The 21,578-nt window shown below is 35.3% G+C and overlaps 1 protein-coding gene across 1 annotated transcript in view; it reads right to left on the reverse strand.

Moving 5' to 3' along the window:
* SOX5 (SRY-box transcription factor 5) overlaps nucleotides 1-21,578 on the reverse strand; it is a 955,120-nt gene that overhangs the window by 219,128 nt on the left and 714,414 nt on the right. The window contains exons 7-8 of the mRNA XM_023738014.1: nucleotides 12,453-12,539; nucleotides 1,941-2,113 (exon numbers count right to left, since the gene is read on the reverse strand). Of these exons, the coding sequence (XP_023593782.1) occupies nucleotides 1,941-2,113; nucleotides 12,453-12,539 (260 nt within the window). The remainder of the gene's footprint in view (nucleotides 1-1,940; nucleotides 2,114-12,452; nucleotides 12,540-21,578) is intronic.

Consider the following 21,578-nt stretch of genomic DNA (forward strand, 5'->3'; position numbering starts at 1 on the left):
GCTGTTTAGAGGGTTTTGCAGTGATGTGTACAGACACAAATTGTTGTTGCTGTTGTGCGCCATGAAGTTGGTTCTAACTCACAGTGACCTTATATGACAGAGCAGAACTGCCTCATAGGGCTTTCTAGGCTATAACCTTTATGGAAGCAGATCTCGAGTCTTTTCTCCTGTGGAGCTACTGGTGGGTTCGAACTGCTGACCTTTCAGTTAGCAGCCAAGTGCTTAACCATATTCTACCAAGACACTGTAGAGACACAAATATCTTTGACTAAATAGGGGCCCTCTTCCACTCAGTATAGTGATGGACTGAACATGTAACATGGGATATAAAGGGACTTAGCCCTGAAAAATAGGTGCCATCCTTATATGTAAGCTGACCCTACTAAATAAACCCTCTACCTTCCCTTCAAATTACTACCAATTTTCATGGCTTAACAGTTTGTATGTGTTGCTTCCATTTTCTCACTATATATTTGTCAGTTCTTATTGTCAGATTTCTGCTCCTAAAAGTCCATAGAAGCAACACATTTAAAGGCCAACAATGAGAATTTAAATGACAGATCTGGTAGCTTCCAATTTGTGTTAGAATAATGACATTAGTTATAGCATTTAACACTGTTGTCTATTACTTCTTAAAATCTCCATTTTCTCTTCATTCCTATGACACTGCACTTCTGTTTCTCCTTCTGATTGCTTCTGGATATGTTTCGTTTCCTCTCTACCGGCTCTATGGGAACATCTGCCAAGGCTCCACTCTTAAGTCTCTTTACATTTTCTCCTGACACCACCACTCTATGACAAAGTATAACAATCTGTTAATATGGTTGCCTTTCTTTTATCATTTAGGTTTGAGCTCAACTGCCACAATCTCAGAAAGATTTATCCAACCATCTGAGAAGCACTGCCTCACCATACCAATGAGTATTTATCACATTTCTCTTTGAAAATTTCTTCTAATTACTTATCACTATCTGAAATTGTTTTGTTAATTTATCAGTTCCTTTGTTAATCGTCTCTCACTTTCCACTAGAATTAGGGACTTTGTCTTTGTCTCTCTGGTTAATTGAGGTAGGTGCAGCAATCAGTATAGTGCCTTGCAAGTAAGAAGCACTCAATTACTATTTCTTGAATAAATGAATAAATTGTATCTGCTCCAATGGTTTAAACTACCACCTCTACGTACATAATCTAAGAAATGTAACTCAGCAGTCCTCTCTTCCAAACTGCTTATTGTTATTTCTAACTTTCACATACCTCCAGTTGGACAAAATGACAACAGTGTTAATTCCACATGTATAAATCCATCTTCTTTTCCAAATTTGCCCTTCTATTCATCCTCCTGATTTACCCTATTTCTGTTGATGGTATCAACATTTCCTCTATTTGCTCAGGCTCAAAAACCTTTCCTCTCCCTTTTATTCACTCAAAAAATTCTACTTACATAACTCTTCTGCCTATTTACTCCTTTCTTCTCTTTGTCCACAGTCATCACTCTACCCAGTTTAGCTTCTCACTCCTTATTTAGGTTACATAATAGCCTCCCCACTGAACTTCATGCCCCATAATTAGAGAAATTCACTCCACTTGTTGAATCCCACCTATCCTTCAGAACTCATCTCAAATTTCACCAGTTTTATGAAATTTTTCACAATGCTCCTGACTGTAATGTTCTCTTGACTCTCCATGGTTCTTTTTTGTACTTTGCTCATAATCTATCAAAATTTTACCTTAATTATCATTACTTTAGAGTTATTTACTACCAAAGTAGCTAAGATTCTTAAGATTAGAGTTTTTCATTTGCTTGTTTTGGTGTTTTTCTTTTCTATTTACTTGGGGTGAGGGGTACTCTCCGTCATCTTTGTGTGCCTAGGATAGTGTTGTATAAATATCAGGCAAAACAATGTCCAAGGAAATGGATAATGTCTCTAGTTCTTACTCACCTGTTCTTGCTGCTGTTTGGCCAGCTCCATTTGCTGGCGCTGCTTCTCAATCTGAGAGGCAGCCAACTTCTTCTGCTCATCATGGGCAGCCAATAGCTGCTCTCGTAGACTGGTCAGTTGATTGATCATACCCATGAGCTGCCTCTCTTTCTCAGCTAGGCTCTCAGGAGTCCCTGAAAACAGTATGGTGATAAAACATACAAGAAAAGAGAAATGAGATGAAAGTAATTTTTCATGACAATAGTTCCGCTGCATAAGAATTATTCCAAATATAAGGTTCAGCACACACACACACACACACACACAAACATATACCTCACTTTTTAAAGATTTTTCACTCAACAGAAAAAGTGCTGGCTGTTTACCCATTAAACAATGCCAGAATGAGCAAATGCTGATTTTGTTTTATTATTTATGACAAGTAATACTCTCTAGCTTTTTTCTTTGATTTTGCAAGTCAGTATAAAATTGTTGGCTGAGCATCTACTATTTTCAATGTTCTACACTAGGGCCTGTGGACAATAAAAAGAATTCTAAAGCATAATTCCTGGCCTTTGGTAGTTTTTCATCTAATTAAAATGACAAGACAAAACATGACTTTAATAACAGTAATTATTAAGTAAGAGATTAAGGCATACTTATCAATGGTATGATTACCCTTTATTGAAAAAAAATATTGAAGAGTCAGAACTAAATAATCCCATATTAAAGGAGGAAAAAACAGATTCTGTTTAATCAATCAAGGTTTTAGACCATTTTTCCATATGCCACTCTGAAGCTCTCTTCAAAAATAAAATATAGTTAACAGGGAAACTATTCAAGTTTGAGAACACAAATTTAGGCTAACACAAAATAATCAAATAATAATTAAATGTGGTTGGCAAACTAACAGATCACATTGTAGACGCCTGAGATTATGTATAAATCCAAGATTTGGAGAAGTAATGGTAGTCATTTAAAAAAATAGTATGGTAAAATATTTAAAACATGCTAGTGAATCTTCTTAGGTTAAAATAATCACTTGATACACAGGAAATGTGAATTCACTGAAACAGAAACAATATCTAGATAGACAAGACCCCTGTGATAAAGTAGTAGCAGTAGGAAAGAACACACTTTTTAATTACAATTTTCACTTCAAATATAAGACACTACTAAATACTATTTTAATAATGGATTTGCCACCTCTATATGTAATTAGACAGAAGAATCTGTTATAACTCGGTCACCCTTCCCCAACCCATTGCATTCTCCGTACCAATTTATGCTGAAAAAGCACATGCTTTTTCAGGAAGTAGTAGCTATAGTTAGCGGCTTATAATTTTCATGTGCCCATGTGGAATGGAAATAAAGTTTCTAATGTATTTTCCATAGACTACACAACAAATCAGAAAAAAAAAAACAAAACCTCTGAATACAAACTCATACAAGAAAGCCATGCCTTATACGCGTTATACTCCTGAGCCATGCTCCGGGCATATGTGCAATAAACATTTGCTAATAATTTATTATATCTCAAATATTTGGATTCCATCACCAGAGAGGAACATTTACTTAAAATGAGTTACTACGTGACTGTTGTAATTAGAATCCTAATATTAAAGGAAGATGTTTTAAAGGTAACCATTCAATGCCAGTAGACACACAGCACCCCCCAACCAGTAGTGACAACCAAAAATGTCTCCAGACATTGCCAAATTTCCATTGAGGAAGAAAAATCATGCCCAATTGAGAACGAGCTCACTCACAAAAAGCCATACCACTGGCTTTTTCTTTCAGTCATTCGACATATTTACAGAGCAACTCTTCAAAGTACTCGCACAATTCTAGATGTAACAAGTACAGCTGTAGAAGTCAGAAGAGGGTGCCTTCCCTCATGGAACTTACATTTAAATGGAAGAGATTTTTACAAAAAAAAAATCATCAAATTTATCCAGGTATTAACTTAAATGCCAGCTCCTCAGTGGGTCTTCCCTGAATACCGAAATTATAGAAGGCGCTGCCTCACTTCCTCTCACGTCAATCTTAACGGGAAAAACTGCCTTTAGAGTGAAATTAAATATTTGACAAGTAGCTATAGTCTTTAACATTGTTACCCCATGGATGGATGTTTGTTTCGGGAATATTATGAAACAGATGTGTGCAATACTATTTTTGTAGTGAAAGCAAAAGTCATCCTTGCTACCTTTTTTTTTTTAAAAAAAAAAGCATGGCTCTATGAAATATATAATTTTTTACCTTTTAATGAAGATTGTTATTTTTAGGAACTTATCGCAAGACTGTTCCATCGACTCACTTGTATATTGTACTGACAATGTAAAAACTGCAGAACCACATGGCAATGATCAAAAAAAAGGGAAAACAATAAATCTTGGTGAGGTTGTGGAGAAACCCAAACCCTCATCCACTGTTGGTGTGAATGTAAAATAATACTACTGCTGTGGGAAACAAGCGGTTCTTCAAAAAGATGAACATAGAACTACCATATGACCCAGCAATCCCAATCCTAGGTATATATCCGAAAGAAGTAAAAGCACAAACACAAACAGAATCCTGTACACCAATGTTCTTGCAGCACTTATCACAATAGCCAAAAAAGTAGAAACAACTGAAATGTCCATCAACAGATGAATGAATAAACAAAGTGTGGTATATACATAATGGAATATTACTCAGCCATGAAGATAAATAAGGTCCTGATGCATGCTACAACATGAATGAACCTTAAAATGTTATGTTGAGCAAAAAAAGCCAGTCACAAAAGGGCAAATACGATATGATCTCCCTTATACGAAATAAACAAATGAATAGAAACCAAAGATTATTAGTGGTTACCAGGGGTAGAGGGAAGGTTGAACAGTGGAGTTTTTGCTCAGGGGGCACTGACTTCATATTAATGGTGGTGGAATAATTTGGAAAATGATAGCAATATGGTTGCATAATATGAAGACTATAATCAACATCAATGAACTGAACATGTTAAAAAAAACCAAACCCTTTGCCGTTGAGTCGATTTTGACTCACAGCGACACTACAGGACAGAGTAGAACTGCCCCATAGGGTTTCCAAGGAGCGGCTGGTAGATTCAGACTCCTGACCTTTTGGTTAGCAGTCAAGCTCTAAACCACTGGGCCACCAGGGCTCCACTATTATACATATTAAAAACAAAAAACAAAAAACAAACCCGTTGCCGTTGAGCTGATTCCGACTCATAGCGACCCTACAGGACAGAGTAGAACTGTCCTACAGAGCTTCCAAGGAGCACCTGCTGCATTCAAACAGCCAACCTTTTGGTTAGCAGCCTTAGCGCTTAACCACTATGCCACCAGGGTTTCCATTATACATATAGCAATTGTTAAACTGACAAATGTTTTGTTGTATATATTATCACCACAATCAGAAAAAAATAAAATAAAACTCAGTTGGTTTTTTTAATTAATCCTTTTAAATTTGCAGCATTTATGGACTTGAACATAGTCAACAACAGTCATCTCAAAACGTTGTATTTTTTATCTGTTATTCATTCATCAAGTGTGTACTGGATTCCTAACTTTGGCCCAACAGTAAGGTAAGTAGTCTATAAGGGGAAGGAAGGTAAATATGTAAATAGGGTAACAATACAAAACAGTGCCCTTGTGCTAGGGACAGATCTAAGTACAAAATATCATGTGTGCAAATCAGCCGGGCTATTCACCCAGTTATGCTGAGTGTGGAAATGTTTTTTGTTTTTTTTATTGTACTTTAGGTGAAGGTTTACAGAACAAATAGTTTCTCATTACATAGTCAGTACACATATTGTTTTATGACATTAGTTAACAACCCCACGACATGTCAACCCTCTTCCTTCTCGACTTTTTTTTTTGGTGAAAATATACATAGCCATTTCAAAAATTTCTACATGCACAATTCAGTGACATTGATTATGTTCTTCCAGTTGCGCTGCTGTTCTCACTTTAGATGAAGGTTTACAGAACAAAATAGTTTCTCATTAAACAGTTAGTATACATGTTGCCCTATGACAATGGTTAACAACCACATTACATGTCAGCACTGTCCTTACTTAACCTTGGGTTCCCTATCACCAGCTTTCCTGTCCCCTTCTGCCTTCTAGTCCTTGTCCCTAGACTGCTGTGCCGCATTAGTCCCATTTGGTTTTATGGGGCTGTCCAATCCCCAGCTGAACGGTGAACCTCAGAAGTGACTTCACCACTGAGCTAACAGGGTGTCTGGGGGCCATACTCTCAGTGTTTCTCCAGTCTCCTTCATGGAAGTGTTTTAAAGTTTTAAAAGATTTTTAAAATCACCCAGTCCAATTGCATTGGACAGCCAAGCATCATGTAAGGAGTGCAGTCTTTGAAGCCAGGAAGAATTACTTTCAAATCTTTACTCTGCCACAACTAACTTATGTGGTTTTGGAAAATTAATCTCTTTGAGCCTCAATTTCTTCCTTTGTAAAACAGGAATAAAGTGATTTTGCTATTATAATTTCCCAAAGAGAAAATTTTTTAAAAGTGCCTGCCATATAATCAAGCATGTAATCAGTAGTAATCTGCAACTTCTGAAAAAATGAACAGGTGACGAAACAAATCAAAAGAGGTAACCTGATTTCCAAAAGCTCAAACCACAAGTACTTGGAAGAATTAAGGCCACATTACACAATTCTTTTTTTGACTACACCATTCTTCCCTACTAAGAGAAATGTTAGTTTAAAACAGGAAAATGTCTTAGGTTAATTGCATTATCCAAAGGTCTGGACAGTGTTTCAATAAGCTTTGGAGTCCATGCCTTCAAGAAAACAAATCATGTCTTTATAATTATTTTAATTTTAGAATCTTTACACCCCCTTGCGCAAACATATATTTGTTAAATGAATGAACATATTTTTAAAGGAAAAAAAATGTTGAGAATGCTTTTTTTTTTAAAATATAAAACCCAGAGTAAATAAGAGTTGAGTTACTCTCAATATGTTCAAAAAAATATAGTTATTAAATACATGCTTCAAAAAGCAATGTTGACTTTTTTATTGATGGGCTGGATCATCAATTTACACATCAAGTGAGAGCCAGCGGCTGAGTATTCTCTTCTCAACACTTGCTGGTTTTATACATTGGCATGAGGATGCTGGCATCCTGAGAAACAGCAAGTCACTGGTTTCAAGTCACTTTTAGCTTTTACAGACATTGCCAAACTTATTTTGAAAACTTATAATGCTGTGCGCCAGCAGTCTTTCTTTAGTTCTTATGAAGTGTTGTTATTAGATGCCGTCAAGTTGATTTCGATTCATAGTGACTTTGTGCAGAACAGAACAAAACACTGCCCAGTCCTGCACCATCCTCACAATTGTTGCTATTTTGAGCCCATCGTTATAGCCACTGTGTCAGTCCCTCTCATTGAAGGTCTTCCTCTCTTTTTGCTGACCCTCTACTTTATCAAGCGTGATGTCCTTCTCCAGGGACTGGTCCCTCCTGATAATACATATAAAGTCCGTAAGACGAAGTCTTGCCATCCTAACTTCTAAGGAGCATTCTGGCTGTACCTCTTCCAAGACAGGCTTGTTCCTTATTCTGGCAGTCCATGGTATATGCAATATTCTTTGCCAAACCATAATTCAAAGGCATCAATTCTTCTCTGCTCTTCCTTGTTCATTTCCCAGCTTTCACATGCATATGAGGCAGCTGAAAATACCATGGCTTGGGTCATGCGTATTTTAGTCCTCGAACTGACATATTTGCTTTTTAACTCTTTAAAGAGGTCTCCCGGAGCAGATCTGCCCAATGCAATAAACTGTTGGATTTCTTGACTGCTGTTGCCATGGGCGTTGATTATGGATTCAAGTAAAATGAAGTCCTTTACAACTTCGACATTTTCTCCGTTTATCGTGATGTTGCTTATTGATCCAGTTGTGAGCATTTTTGTTTTCTTTATGTTGAGATGGAATCCATACTGAAGGCTGAAGTCTTTGATCTTCATCAGTAAGTGCTGCAAGTCGTTTTTGCTTTCCACAAGCAAGGTTGTGTCATCTGCACATCACAGGTTGTTAATGAATCTTCCTCTAATCCTGATGCCATGCTCTTTTTCATATAGTCCAGCTTCTTCGATTATTTGCTTAGCATACAGATTGAATAAATATGATGTAGTTTTTACAAAAGTAAAAAATTACTCATCAGCAACTACAGAGTAGCAGTAGAACAAGCTTAGTAGATTAAAAACATTAAATATTTACTTTAATTTGAAGTAAATGACTATATGTTTTGTACCCTCTTTATTACTGATTCTTGTATTGAACAAATTCAAGATCCAACAGTTTCCTCAGGAAATAATCAAAAATTTCCATCCCCTTTGTAAAAGTGTGCACACATGTATGTTTTTAGGTTAATGTGCAAATGAAATCGTCACAAGGTTGGATTTTTAAAAGAGTGGGTTTAAAACAACTTTTAACTCATTTTAACGATATAACTCATCACATATCTAAATGCTGAAATTGAGGTTCCATGGTTTAAATTTGCCAAGGTTCCCTCACTAGATTTACTACTTAGAATCTGATTACTATTCTTTTCAAATTGTCTAATGTCATCTTAAAAAAAAAGATCATTTTATGCCACACACTGAATCTACACACCCCTTTTATCTCAAAATTGTACATGTCACCTAAGAGATTATCCATTTTAATCTACACATCGAATCTACATAGCATATGTCTTTAATTCATGAGCTCTCAAAGGTTATAGTATTGCTGAATGGATTATATCTTTAAATTGACTATTGACAGTTCTAGAGGTGTTTGGTATTTGATCTTCTGCCCCATCTTCTAGAAAGAACAAGATTATAGCCTTCAAAAAGAGTCAATTTTTTATTATACCAAATGTAGCTGGTATTTTTCTATAACATCAGATACAGCACTTTTGCAGGCCTGAATTAGTTCTGTAAGAAGTGATGCATTCTGACCAGGACGAGGAGAGTCCATCAGGGGTATCAATGGCACACAGTCCAGGCTCTAAGGAACTCTTCACAAAACACAGGTGGAAAGACTGGTCTAGACTTTTCTGAGTGATCTGGCCAGAAAACCTCCCAAGCAATGCCCTACTTTTACAACCTTATCAAGATAGAAATATTTATGAGAGCATTTTACATGCAGTTATTTGTGTTATAATTCTACAAACAAATATTAAGTCAGCAAAATACAAATTTTGTGATTACTTTGTTGAAAAACAAATGATCTGTTTAGATTAGTCAAAGCCACCATGGTTCCCCAGATACTGTCCTCAGGTAAAGTGCCAATCTACTAACCTGACCTTCAGTGTAGTGCAATTTCATGCTAGCTGAAAAAATGTATAACACTCTTGGTCACCAACCAGGGCACAAGTACTGTTGTTGTTCCTTCTCAGTAACTATGGGACTATAAAATCTAGGTCTTTACCTTTCATACAACTGTTACTCAGTGCTTCTGCTATAGTTAAAAGCAAAAAAACTGTAAACTGGCCAGTTACACCCTATGGCTGATTAGGAAAGGAGAGACAGCAAATCAGTTTATAACATATATTGACTGCTGTTGGCAGAGCCTTTTAGTCAAACTGTTTTCTTCTGCAAAACTGGATCAAGTGTTCTTTTTGTGTGTTCATCAGATGTTGTTTCCAGTTCAACTTCAAAACCTAATTATTTCATATTTCCAAAGTACCAGAGCATAAAATGGTATAAACTCTAAGAGGGAAAATAATCCAACATGAAAAACAAAAATATGCTTTTAGAAGTCGGTGACCTTTACTAACTCATGTTGTTTCTTGAAAAATGAGATTGATTTTAAGTGGGTATGACAGCACTTTATTGATAGTTAAACTGTGTAAATCAAATGCTATTTATTTCTCCCATTTTAAAAAGTTTATCATTTTTACTTTTTAAGCAAGCATTAGTAAGAAATATGTTTTTAAACTTTACCAACCTGTAATTTTTAATATTCGTCCAAATATCTTGAAATCAACTTACTGGTAACAACTTAGTACTTAGGAAATGATCAGTTTTAACTTGGCTACAATCTTAAATATTTATGAAAGGGATGCGCATGCGTGCACGTGCACACATACATGTAAACACACACACACACACAAACATTTCTTGGAACTAATTAAAAGTTACATGAAAACTGGCCAGTTCAAATGTTTAAACAGAATTTTAAAAAAAGTTTCAATCCACAAGAAGACTCTGTAAAAACAATAAAGGCTGCAAGCATCCTAATATATGAAAAGGATCTATTCAAACATATTATATAAATTACTATTATTCAAAGTTGAATAAGTTAGGATTTTAAGATTTAAAAAAACTCACATTTATCCTTCCCTCCTCTGACCGAAAACAGTATACGTGTCCATGAGACTTACACCTTGATTTGCCTCATTAAAAATAGCTGCCGAACAGCTCAGCCATTGTTCACGTCTAACGTCCTCTGGGATGGCAAGAAAACCACATTCCTGGGCACTACATAATCGCTGTGCCTGACCCCCCAAGAACCTTTAAGTCAAATTCATTTACCCCCAGAGGGCAACACACTATTGTATCCTCTCCACTTTCTAGCCACCTATGAACAATGGATAGTAATTGCAACTGTCACGGGCAGTCAGTAGGAAAAATAACCCAGCTCGTATTTTCCCAGTTTACTGCCAAACCTGATCCGAACACCTAATAACCATGCCCCCAACAGAAGAAAGACCTACAGTTGCTTTTAAAATGCATCAGAAAACAGCTTTTTGAACAGAATCAGAGAACAATACCCAAACTTGTGCTCTGAATGTGAAGCTTAAAAAACTCAAAATTAAAGACAGAAACTTCTTTTGTGACTGTACTGCAGCTTCCTAAACTAACCCCCAGGCAAGCCTGAAAGGACAGCTGAGCCTCTTTGCTCTAAGCTTATCATCACTGCCTTTGCTGCTTTTAAGTTTGACTTGTGAAGAAAAACGAGGGAGGGAAAAAATGTCCTACAATGAAATGAGATCAAAAAGCTTGGAAAAGGTGGTCTCTGCTTTTACTCTGTTATTACCTAGGTCAGAAGAGAATAAAGAACCTTGGAAAATGCAATTCTATACCTCAAGTGCAAATGGGTTAAAATCAATCAAAATAATATTAAAGGGTGTGCTGCTTCAGAAAATGAAACTTCTCAGTTCTCCTTAAACTTTGTCTTTAAGCTCCTTTAAACCCAAAAACCCATTGCTGTTAGGTTGATTCCAACTCATAGAAACCCTACAGGACAGAGTAGAACTGCCCCATAGGATTTCCAAGTAGTGCTTGGTGGATTTGAACTGCTGACCTTTTGGTTAGCAGCCATAGCTCTTAACCACTATGGGTTTCCAAGCCTTTTAAGGCACAGCAATTATTATACATTTGCATTTGATGAGATTTCATTGGAGATTTTGGTTACCAAATTTCTTGATTAGCACCCGTTCATTCTCCTACCTCCCATTCACACCTAATCATAGCCTACTATATGTAACTCCAAGGTTCTGAATGTTAAGAGAAATATTTAGTCAAACATTTTCTGGACGTTTCCAAATATCCAGACATTAGGTGTCATGTAGGCCAAACACCTGAGAAGACCGACTCTACTTTTTGCCTTTCTCCAGGATGCTTTGAGGTAGCAGAGACTTAGACAATTACTTCTCTCACTGGGAGAACACATGCACGTGTACACAGTTATACTTCTACGTGCATATAGATATAAATCTAGTAAGGTTAAATACACATTCAATTTCCATCAAAATATACACAGTAATATATAACTAATGCTTCAATATTGAGAAGTATCTTGATGTTATTCTTTTTTTTTCCTCAGAATTAATCCTACTTTAAAACTCATAGTCATAAGTGCCCTAACAGAAATCTATAGTCTACTATGACCTGAGAAAACATGCTTTTAAATTAATTGAAAGGTTCCTTTTGATTCTATTTTTACATGGGAAAATTAAATCTCCCCTTGTTAACAGTAAGAAGTTTATTAAAATGTGAATATTCAGTATCTTCTGAAGTGCATATATAATTTTTCTCTTAGTTGTATGTAATTGCAGATTCAAAAAAAACCAAACCAAAAATCTTACACTTGTAGGTATAAAACAACATGTTATTATGCCATCCTTATTCATCGTTTCTGGTGTTTAACTGCACAGTATGTACATGCTTACTTCCAATATGTAGAATGTATAAAACCATCTCACTAGACGCAGTTTTTAAACTTGCTAAAGGCACATTCCTACTTATAGGATAAACCATTTAAATGAAAAATAAATTACGAAAACCAAAGTGTATTAAAAATATAATGGGGTTATTCTGTTACGACAACACACCATTTATCCAATGAGGTACACAGAGAAAGTAAGAACACTGATATACCCTCTTTCAAGCTAGAAAGAAGAACCAGAGACAGAAAATGCATGAGATGGAAAGGGAGGGGCGAAGCAGAAACACTCTATCACCATTCATATTTCTAAATATCAAGCTCATTTTGAATCAAAATCATCACATGCATGTTACCTTTTATTTCACCGAAGTTCCCTGATCCCATTGCAAGAAGCTTGTCTTTCCAGTCCTTTGAGAGTAGCTTTTCAATACTGGGGGTTTCTAAGTAAAGAAGGAAAAAAAAAAAAAAAAAAAGTAAGCAAATCAACATGACTATCTTTACAATAGAGCTCATTAAAAGTCTATCTGCTAAAAAAAAGGCCATCCCTATCTGGGCCCCAGTCCATAATGACTTCATCAACAAATTGATAAGAGGGGAGGAAAAAAAGAATGTGTTTTGTCACCTGCTGTTTCAAAATCATTAGCTTTTTCCTCTTGCAGAACAAAGCCATACTAATTCTTTACGACAATGGGTACATATAAACCTGCAGTTCATTGTTTTTCAATTTGGTGAATAAGTTCCTGCTATAATGGATGCTTGTCAATTTCAGGGTGTTAGTCTGCAGTCAAAAAATAATTATGTTGATAAAACGCAGAGCAAAAGAAGGCAAAGAATTAGCTCTTAAATCTGCTACATGTAATTATATCCCTCTGTGTGTTTACAATTACATCCACTTTATGTGTTTAACATTGTGTGATGGTAACCATACAAGCACACTGTAGAAAGATTTGCCAGTACCTCAAACATTTAAAAAAAAAAAAAAGTTGATATAAAAGAAGCTTTAAAAAGATTGCAAAATCTAGAGAAGTAGGTAATGCCTACAATGCAAACCTATTATTTACTTATTTTGGATTTGTATCACACTCTTTAAAATATACTGGGAAGGGGCACACACATTTTAGACAGCAATGTTATGCTTTGGTCTGATATTTTTGTCTATATATCACATGGTTTTTGACCTCTCCCTTTATGCTGAATTTTAATGCATAAGAAAACATAACCGTTAATGAAACTCCCAAACATTAAACTCAGTTCCAAACAATGTAATTGTATATTCTTGTCAGCGTTTAGATGGGTACACAATTACAGTGGCTTTGAATCCCACCATTAGCACTGCATTCAGATAGAAAATGGAGTGTACTAAAAGATAAGTGTCCCAGTATGTGCCATCTAAGTAACAATACCCACATTTAGTATCTAGATCTAAGACATACACTGCCATTCTCCACATTGGTGTTTATGTGCATTTGTGTTTGTGCAGGCATTTGTTCACCCCCTACTAGGAGCATAAAGGGAGTACGTGTTAACTTATCAAAGGGACCGTCTGGCCTAGAGACCATAAGATTATTAGAAACTGGTTAATTTTCCCCACAGTAAAATGCATTAGGGGGGCCTTTGTCACCGTCTTTGACTAATGCTATCTACTTTTTTTCAGGCCCCATCTTACAGCCATAAGCTACCAGTCACCAAGCCTGTGTGGAATTTTCAAAAAAGCTGAGGTGCAGTTTTCCTTGGAAAAACTGCAACAGTGTAGAACACTTCTCTCTCAGACGTCAAAAAACGGTGGAAAATAAAATGATGAAAAGCTCTGACTGACCACTGCTTTACACAGCCCATACGTATAGGTGAAAATATAGATCCACGTACCACTACTACTATGTGCAGATTCACCTATGGAACGTGTGAACTGTTTTCTTCCTTTATAACAAAATATATGTTTCTATCTTCACACTTCAGAAAAAAAATTACTAAATATTCTTTTATTTTTTAAATAGCCCTATTTTATACCATAATGTTCTGAAAATAAAGGCAATTCTATGAGCAATAAAACATTATATCTTCTCATTGTGATCAATAAGTCTGTTTATTGAGGCTTCAAAAATAAATTTTAAAACCTTCTGTCAGGATTTCCAACGTTTCTACATTCCAAGTAAACACTTTGTGAAAGAAATAATTTTTTAAACCTTATCAGAGTAGGTCAAATAAACACCACTGTTTCTTTTCTTCCAGCAATCTACAAAAGTTCTTGAGTAGCATGTAAACAGGGCACAGCCAATGTGGTATCTGCAATAGAGTACTGTCAGTCATTAAAAGCTAACAAACCTTTGCAAAGCAGGAATGCAGCAGTAGAAATCCATTGTGCACTAACAATAGGCTCCTGAACCTTCCAGCACCAAAAGCAGACCATTTTACCTTTAAGGCTATTGTCTGCAAAGTCCATGACAAAGCTTTTCCCCTGCAGCTAGACAAAATATTCACTGTAGTGTGCTCATAAAGAAACAGAAGTCTTCTGTCTAAGTTGCAGAGTTAAAGAAACATCAGCCAGATTTCTGAAACCTGTAGAACATTCCTGGCCTCTTTATTACTAGCATAAAGATAGAAGGCTCAACTACAGAGCCATTTTTTTCAAGTACCGGACTTTCAACATTCACTACTGAAAAATGAATAACTTCTTTAAGTCCAAGTTATTTGGAAAATGTAAAATCAGAAACACATCTAACTCAGGGTTGTCTTGTCTATGGACAAATAAAGACATTAATACTTGCAATTTGGATGAAGCAGATACTTTAAATTTAGACTCAGTAAACATTTACTGAGTAGCCTAGATGCAAGGAACTATGCTAGATGCTTTTACCTGTGTTCTCTCATTTAATCATAGCAAACCTGAAGACTTGGGTTAGGTTATTATTATTTTTTTGTATAGTTTTAAAAACAAACAAAAAGAAGAAAAGGGATTATGTGATGTTTCACAAACTGTAATAGGCAGAGTTAAGGTTTGAACCAAGTTTTTCTTCCTACAAATTACTAATGCTGTTGTGGACAATGAAATGATAATGATAGGTACTAGTTTGAGGGCTAAGTGCTAAGTAGTATACCAGGTCACTGCATGCGGTATGTCAAACTTCTCATAATAATCTTCTGGATTAGATACTGGTACATCTGTGTTGAAGTCCCTGGGTGGTGGTTAACTTGCTCAGCAGCTAATTGAAAGTTTGGAGGTTTGAGTCCACCCAGAGGTGCTTCAGAAGAAAGGCCTGAGGATCTACTTCCAAAAAATCAGCCATTGAAAACTCTATGGAGCACGGTTCTACTCTGGCACACATGGGGTTGCCATCAGTCAGAAGTGATCTGACAGACTGGTTTTTACGTCTGTTTAATAGTTTAAGAAATCAAAGCTTAGGGGAATATCTTTACTTTCCCAACATAGAGCTAAGTTCAACCTAATGGGTCCTAAAGACTTTGCTCTTTCCAGTACACCCACTTTACCTCACTTCATTTGCAAAACAATCCTGTATAGTAGGAAAAACTATTGCTATTAACTCCACTGGAGGAAGAAGTAAAAACTTGAAGGATGAATGGAATTTTCCAGGGTAACAGACACTTATGAGCAGCCATGGTAGGATTAAAAGTCAGTATTTCTTTAAATTATCATTATGCTCAGGATATAGTTCCACTACATGACTTTCCTCTTTAAAATTCTGGACAGTTTAAAGAAAACCTATGATCTATAGGCAACAATATACAATACTCACATAGCAAAGATACATAATAACATGGGTCCCCTTTTTTTTTTTTTTTTTTTTTTAATATATCATGGAAGAACTGTTGGGCCATAAATTAAACAACCTGGGATCTCCAGACTTTGCCACTGGTGTTATACCTCAGGGACCTTAAGCATATCACTTCACCTCTCTACCTGAATTTCTGGAAAACAAAGAACTTTGAGCAAATTCACATATAGTATTCTACCAACTGCTACCAATTCAATTTGTTCCCATTGATAATTCATGAACAATTAGCAAAAAATGATCTCAGACTAATTAATGTAATGGATGGACATGTACCAATGATTTAATCTCTCCGAAAATAGTAAAGATCCCATAGAAAATCATGATTAGAAATGTAAAAGATGAAATGGCAAAATCCCAATATTTATAATACATCTGTTCACTAATGTGTGAATATGAGTAAACAGAAATTTGACACAATTATAAGTGCTGTTTAAGTGCTGATGGAGTAAAATAGACAATAAGATTGTAGTAATTTGCAAATGTTTAAAAGTTCAAATTCTGTAACATCCATAATTTCCATGTTAAGACATGTCATATTTTTAATTGAAACACTTAAGATTCTACTGAGATTTGCTTCTCCTGAAGTTTACTTATTCCAAGCACTGGAGAATCATGATTACCTTCAAAAAAGGAACTAGGGATCTGTAATGGACTGAACTGTGTCTCGCCAAAATGTGTGTCCACTTGGCTAGGCCATGATTCCCAGTATTGTGTGGTTGTCCTCTATTTTGTGCTCTGATGTAATTATCCTATGTGTTGTAAATCCTTACTGCATGATGTAAATGAGGCAAGACTGGAGGCAGTTATGTTAATAAGGCAGGACACAACCTACATTATTAGGTTATATTTTGAGTCAATCTCTTTTGAGATAGAAAAGAAAGAAGCGAGCAGAGGGTAGAGGGACCTCATACCACCAAGAAAGAAGTGCTGGAAGCAGAGTGCATCCTTTGGTCCTGTGGTCCTTGCACTAAGAAGCCTCTAGACCAGAGGAAGATTGATGACAAGGACCTTACCCCAGAGCCGACAGAGAGAGAAAGCCTTTCCCTGAAGCTGGAGCCCTAAATTCAGACTTCTAGCCTCCTAGACGGTGAGAGAATAAATTTCTATTTGTTAAAGCCATCCACTTGTGGTATTTCTGTTACAGCAACTCTAGATAACTTAGGATCACTTTATTAAAATAAGTGTGAGAGATAATAATAATAATTTGCATAGCTATCAATTTACAGGATGCTGTCAGATACAATAATTCTATCAATGGCATATATTACTGTCACATCCATTTAGCAGATGAGGAAACTAAGGTCTGAAAGATACATTGCTCAACATCACCTAGCCAGAAAGTGGAACAGATGAAATGCAAAACCAGGTCCTTGATTCAGGGCAAAGGCAAATATGTATACATTTTAAAAGAGAAAATAAAATAAATGTTAAGAAATAAGCCATAAGATAGATCAGAGAGAAATGAAAGATATCCTTCATTAGTCAACACACAAATATTAAGATGAATCTAATTGGACTACTTTTGTCTCTTTCTGCCATCAGGAACCTTTTGATATATTTGCTTACTTCTCCCTTCTTACCCTTGCCTCTTTTGCTCACATATGCTTCTTCACATCAATACCTGTGGCAATCCCCGCCAGTGAATAACCCCCCCTAACTATGCCAGCCATTGTTACAACAGCATCCTGACTCTTTAGGGCCTGTTCATTCCCTGTAACTCTCACTCCTTTTTCCCTTCAGTGCCAAACACTCTTAAGACTGACTCCCTCATCTGGAACAAGGAGACCTAAAGACTCATGCCAACATACTGTAATTCTCCAACAAGCTGCCAGTACAAGAATTAAACCACATTCGCTCTAGTGTAGTAGCTTTACACACAAGCTCAGGTTTTTGCTTTGTGTTTATGTAGGTTTTTTTTTTTTTCCTTTCCCCTTAATCTCCCTTGAGCCACTGTGGCAGAGCTCACTGAAAAAATGAACGAGCAAAAAAATACATATGTATAATACTTGACTTTTTAAACAAAGTCCCAGGAGTTAGATCATACCAAATCTACTGTTTATACTTTAATTTTGTAGTTTAAACTAATCTCTGTTATTCCTGACATGAGATAACATACACAGTTACGAATGGGAGTCCTCTTTGGGAAGAAACACCAGGATGGCTAAACTTCAAAATATGTCATTACCTCCTTTGAAGTCAAGAAGTTAAAGCATATGGATATTGTTCATATCATAAAATCAGAATTTTAGAGCTGGAAGGAATCTTTAGATATCATTTAGCAAGCATTTCATAAAAGTAATTTACTAAAACGTTTATCGGACATAAATTGTTTGGTCACTTAAAACTAAAAATAAAACAAAGAAAATAAGCATTCCATTTTCACGTAAATCCAATTAACACTAAACAAATTTAGATTTCTTTTTTTACAAGACTTAAATCTTTTTATATGCTAGCAGACTGCCAATCTTTAAGTAAATTATGGATTATATAGTGTTGTGTTATATCTGACCAAGAATATTAGTGTTGGGAGATTTGTTCAATATAATTTGGGTAGTACTTATCTAGACCAAACTCTTCCTTCAACAGACTGAAAAACTGTAAACTAGAGATGTTAAATAACTTGTCTAAAGTCACACAGCTAATACATAATTAGGCAGGACTTGAAGCCTAAATTCTAGTCCAAAGCTCTCTTCAATATACCTCATAACACCCCAAGTTCTTATAATAACAACTCAAACTTGTTAAAAATGAAATTTTGATTTGAGTTTTGCTCCCCTCATCTAGTTTTAGTTAATAATTATATGATAGGTCCCAGTGGTTAGCATTAGGTATGTTAACTCAATATTCTCCCCTTAGAACATTTCATCTGATAGCCCCATGAAACTGCAAGTTATGTTTCCTTCAAAGAGCTAAATACAATTCAGTAAGTTGCCTTTAAACTATTCTATTACTGATAATAAGATTATCTGTTTTGTTGGGGAGATGAGCCTAACTCTAGACATCATGTAATAGTAAGTGTTCAATACCTGCATGTTTAGACAACATTTGGGGACAAAATATTAAACAATGCAATGCAAGAAATGTAAAAACTTTTAAGTATCTGTAAAGTTATTCATGCATGGAAATCCAGAAGGCCATGTAACAGTCCCATTAAACAAGCACTACAGCTAATCTGCTACTGAAAATGTCAAGTTCTTCTAGGAAATGTTAAAAAAATAACATCCACCACAACACATGCAACAGAAACACGTTTGAAATTCCTAAGCATTAGGATTTCAATAAGCCTTATTTTTATACGCAATTGCCTGAAGTGAATTAAGTTCTGGACATACTTTACTTTTAGTACTTCCAAAATACTTGTTTCTTTCCACTTGAAAATTAAGAAGGGCTTGTTAACAGAAAAAATAAATAAACAATAACTTTGGCCTGCTGACTCAAGCTTTGAAATTTTTAATGTGCAATCAGTTTTTGGAATATGTAATACCAATCGTTAGTCAGAGGTTTAAATTTTCTTTTTGCACAAGGTGAAATGATTAACACACCTGTTCAATTATACCAATTGTATACCACATTTTATAAGAATAATTCATCACATGGTTATATATTCCATAATCAATATGGTATAATTGCTACACATCAATAACCGTGGGATTACATCTCACAACATAGCTCTATATTTTATACTTGTAACTCCGCACTATATGATAACTCTCTACTATATGATGGACTTACTTTGTGAGTGATGGAGTAGATGGTTGTTTCGTCTTCTTCTTCACTCACTAAGGAAGTGCATTTTCTTACACAGACTATAACTGTTCGTTTTGTTCTTGTATCAAATATTACGTACCAACAAAAATAATGTAAGTTATTTGAGAGTAGCATTTCAAAAATTAATTACAAAGAATTATTCTTAAGAACAAAATATCTCTTGTGTTTTGCTATTAAAAATAAATAATAATTTAATGTCATACAACTTGACTCCATCACTTACTAGTTATATGACCTTTGGCAAATAATCTAACCTCTCTGCTTCAATTCACTCATCCACATGAGGGGATAATGACTGCACTTATATAGTTGTTGTGATAATTAAGTCAGCTAAATTATGTAAAGCACTTGAAATAGTACTGAGCACGTAGTAACACCTAATAAATGTTAACTAACATTACAACTACAGCTTAGTATGCAACAACCAAAAAGAATTATTTCAGAAATCAGTTATACTGCACATATATGTTTTACCTTGCCTGCAAAGAAACTAATCAGAAATCAAAAACCTCATTAGTAGGTAGCAAGTCCTACCTCTACACTTCCTATGATAATGAGCCACGACTCAGTCTTGTTGGTTTTCTGCCATTTCTATGAATTTCTTAGCTGACTCATGTCAACAAAGATAATATGGGAAAGGGATGTAGTAGGGTGAGAACAGGGAAGGTGTCACTTCCATTAGGTTAATATATGAAATGTCCCAAAATAACACACACACATATACACACACTTACCCAACTAATCTTTACCTGCTTTTTTTTTTTTTTCCTGGACAGTTATCATTCTAACTTTCCAAAGGTGCTATTAGGTCCTCAACAATGGCCAAAGCTTTTAAGCCAGTGCTGTTGACAAGTGGAAGGGAACAATAAATAGCTTTGTAGAGTTCTTTTCCCAGGGTCATTCAACCAGCAGTAATAGTTATTATTTTTATGTATTAGCACTGTAGCCCTGTTCTCTATCATGGTTAACTCACCCCCACCCCCATGACAGCAAAATCATTTTAACTTTTAATAAAAATGGGAGAGTGCAGCACTCGTGTGTTTTTTCAGTAAAGTGCACAGCTAATGAATATTGTCCATTTGGATCCAAATAATTCATGATGTCAGCAACATGTGGGTGGAAAGATGTGAATCAAGTTGTAACCATTACTTATAATGAGAGGAATCAGAGTTGAGAGTAGGAGGAAGCAAAGGGGCTGCTAGAGAAAAGGGGGGAAGAACAGAAAATCAAAAACAACTTGTGAGGAAGAAAATTGAGGGGAAAGATGTTTATGAGACATGCATAATAGGCAACTTATAAAAAATAAAATCTTTCCGACAAAAAGACTTTTATAATTACTTTTATCATTTCATCCATCTTATACCAAAATTTTTCAGAGAACTGTTGTAATAAATGTTAAATTCCATATATTTTATTTCATATTTTCTTAACTGTGTACATGCGAGATAGAAAAAGAAAGAAAAATAGAAGAGAAGCCATAAGAACTAAATTATAGCATAAGATATGTGAGAATCAGGTACATTTAAAACAAAGTCTTCACTTCACAAGACAAATTTATAAACAAATTGAGGAGATGCTTAAGATGATTTAAGCATATCAGAGTTCAGTAAAGATGAGAATGCGTATTTCTAAGCATATTATGTATGCCTATTCACATATTTAAGAAAAGAATTACCTAAATGTGTATTTGAATTATAAATGAAGTAATTACCTACTATAAAAAGTGTATTCCTACATCATTCATGTAATTAGATATCTAGACCATGGTGACAACAAAAATTAATGATCATATTTGTAGAATTTTTTGGGTGGTTGTTCAAAATTATTAAAGGGGTTGGTAGAGAAGATACAGAAAGCACAGAAATAGAAAACAACATATATTAAAATAAGCATTGCAATACTTTAAAAATATGACAGAAT

This window comes from Trichechus manatus, unplaced genomic scaffold (assembly GCF_000243295.1).
Source record: "Trichechus manatus latirostris isolate Lorelei unplaced genomic scaffold, TriManLat1.0 scaffold00112, whole genome shotgun sequence".
NCBI classification, from domain to species: domain Eukaryota; kingdom Metazoa; phylum Chordata; class Mammalia; order Sirenia; family Trichechidae; genus Trichechus; species Trichechus manatus.